Here is a 2500-nt window from a genome sequence, read left to right as displayed (position 1 = left end):
TCATACACACACCCCCGGCTTACACACACCCTGTTTATACACACACCCCAGGCTTACACACACCCTGTTTATACACACACTCTAGGCTTACACACACCCTGTTCATACACACACCCCGTTCATACACACACCCCAGGCTTACACACACCCTGTTTATACACACACCCCAGGCTTACACACACCCTGTTTATACACACACTCTAGGCTTACACACACCCTGTTCATACACACACCCCGTTCATACACACACCCCAGGCTTACACACACCCTGTTTATACACACACCCCTGGCTTACACACACCCTGTTCATACACACTCCCTGGTCATACACACCCCAGGCTTACACACACCCTGGTCATACACACACCCTGTTCATACACACACCCCAGGCTTACACACACCCTGGTCATACACACACCCCAGGCTTACACACACCCTGGTCATACACACACCCCAGGCTTACACACACCCTGGTCATACACACACCCCAGGCTTACACACACCCTGGTCATACACACACACCCCAGACTTACACACACCCTGTTCATACACACACCCCAGGCTTACACACACCCTGTTCATACTCACACCCCAGGCTTACACACACACACACAAACACACACACCCAAGGCTTGCACACATCCTGTTCACACACATTGGCGCACCCACACACACACACCCACCCCCACACACACCCCAGTCATACGTACACTTCATTTGTGTGTAATTAGATGTATTTCTTCTCTGTAAGAATGTAAGAATTCTGGGTATTGATGTTCTACGTATACGTCTGTGTTTTCACGTAAACTGGAACAGACGTGTTCTGGAGCCAGGAGACGTGTGAAAAGCACTGAAGCCCCACATGTGATTTCAGGGGCACTTTAACAGGCTGCACGCTTGAGTGGATATGTGGTGTAGATGATGTCATCAGTCCTGTGTTTCTACACATGCAGCATTATTACGTTTACATGTTCAGTGTACGGCAGACTTACGACTGCTTTAAATCTAACAGAGGTTCATGGTGTTACAGCAACACTGTACTAACATGACACTGATGGTGTAATTAACACCACCGCCCAGTCCCCCAGTCCCACAGACTCTGCAGACAAACACAGCTGAGGAACTCGGCCTACGTAGGCAGCCTCCTCAGGAGAAGGGTGTAGGGGTAGTGAGGATAATAATAATGTAATAATATTGTGTATGTAGAATGTGGTGAAGTTTCTGTGCTACAGTAAATAATGAGGAGAATCTTACCTGTGGACAGTGTGATGAGAATGATCCGGACTCGCCGCGGCTCAGTTTAGCTGGGTTTAAAAACGTTTAATCAGCCCACAGAAAACACTGACAACATGTGCAGGGGAACAAACCCCCGCTAACCTGTCTCACTACCTGTCTGTCTGTCACTTGGCTGTCTGTGTCTTTCTCTCTGTCTATCTGTCTGCCTCTTTCTCTCTGTCTCTGTGCCTGTCTGCCTCTATCTCTGTGTCTCTGCCTGTCTTCTTATATCCCTGTGAATGTCTGCCTCCATCTCTGTGTCTCTGCCTGTCTGCCTCCATCTCTGTGTCTCTGCCTGTCTGCCTCTATCTCTGTGTCCCTGCCTGTCTGCCTCTATTTCTGTGTCTCTGCCTGTCTGCCTCTATCTCTGTGTCCCTGCCTGTCTTCCTGTATCCCTGTGCCTGTCTGCCTCTATCACTCTGACTGACTGCCTCTATCTCTGTGTCCCTGCCTGACTGTCTCTATCTCTGTGTCCCTGCCTGTCTGCCTCTATCACTCTGAATGACTGCCTCTATCTCTGTGTCCCTGCCTGACTGCCTCTATCTCTGTGTCCCTGCCTGACTGCCTCTATCCCTCTGACTGACTGCCTCTATCTCTGTGTCTCTGCCTGACTGCCTCTATCTCTGTGTCCCTGCCTGACTGCCTCTATCACTCTGACTGACTGCCTCTATCACTGTGTCACTGCCTATCTACCTGCCTCGGTCTGTCTATCTGATTGTGTGTCTGTGTCTCTGCCTATCAATCTTGCGCAATCTTACTGTATCACTGTCTGTCTGCCTGTCTGTCAAGTTCTTTCTTTCTATCCATCTGTCTATTTTTTTTGTCTCGGCTCCTCTGACTGCCTTAACGTCTGTCTTTCTCTCTCTGTCCCTCTCTGTCTGCAGCAATCTCTGTCTTTCTCTCTCTGTCTGTCTGTCACTCTCCTTTCCATCACCTATGTTCTTATTCTTTCTTTCTTTCTTTCTTTCTTTCTTTCTTTCTTTCTTTCTTTCTTTCTTTCTTTCTGAACAACAGTGTATGAGCAGCAGCGTCATTTTATTTATGATGGTGTTTATGATGTTTTTATGATCGACTAAAGTCAGTTTATTAAGCACATTTCATTTCAGACACATTTTTCTTTTTTTTTTCAGTAAGAACAGGAGACGTGTGGGATTTAAAGCTCCCGAGTCTCTGTGGCTTTCACTGGTCCACTTTTACTGAACCACATAAATCTACTACATAATTT

The 2500-nt window shown here is 47.5% G+C and overlaps 1 protein-coding gene across 1 annotated transcript in view; it reads right to left on the bottom strand.

The window, feature by feature from the left end:
• Positions 1-1257: 1257 nt before the first annotated feature.
• LOC132838403 (chemokine-like protein TAFA-1) overlaps positions 1258-2500 on the bottom strand; it is a 160639-nt gene continuing 159396 nt past the window's right edge. Inside the window, exon 5 of the mRNA XM_060858706.1 lies at positions 1258-1304. Coding sequence (XP_060714689.1) covers positions 1296-1304 — 9 coding nt within the window. The 3' untranslated portion in view covers positions 1258-1295. The remainder of the gene's footprint in view (positions 1305-2500) is intronic.

This window comes from Tachysurus vachellii, chromosome 22, assembly GCF_030014155.1.
Source record: "Tachysurus vachellii isolate PV-2020 chromosome 22, HZAU_Pvac_v1, whole genome shotgun sequence".
Classification (NCBI taxonomy): Eukaryota; Metazoa; Chordata; class Actinopteri; order Siluriformes; family Bagridae; genus Tachysurus; species Tachysurus vachellii.
Note: the sequence above shows the minus strand (reverse complement) of the source record. Positions and strands in the feature narration are given on the sequence as shown.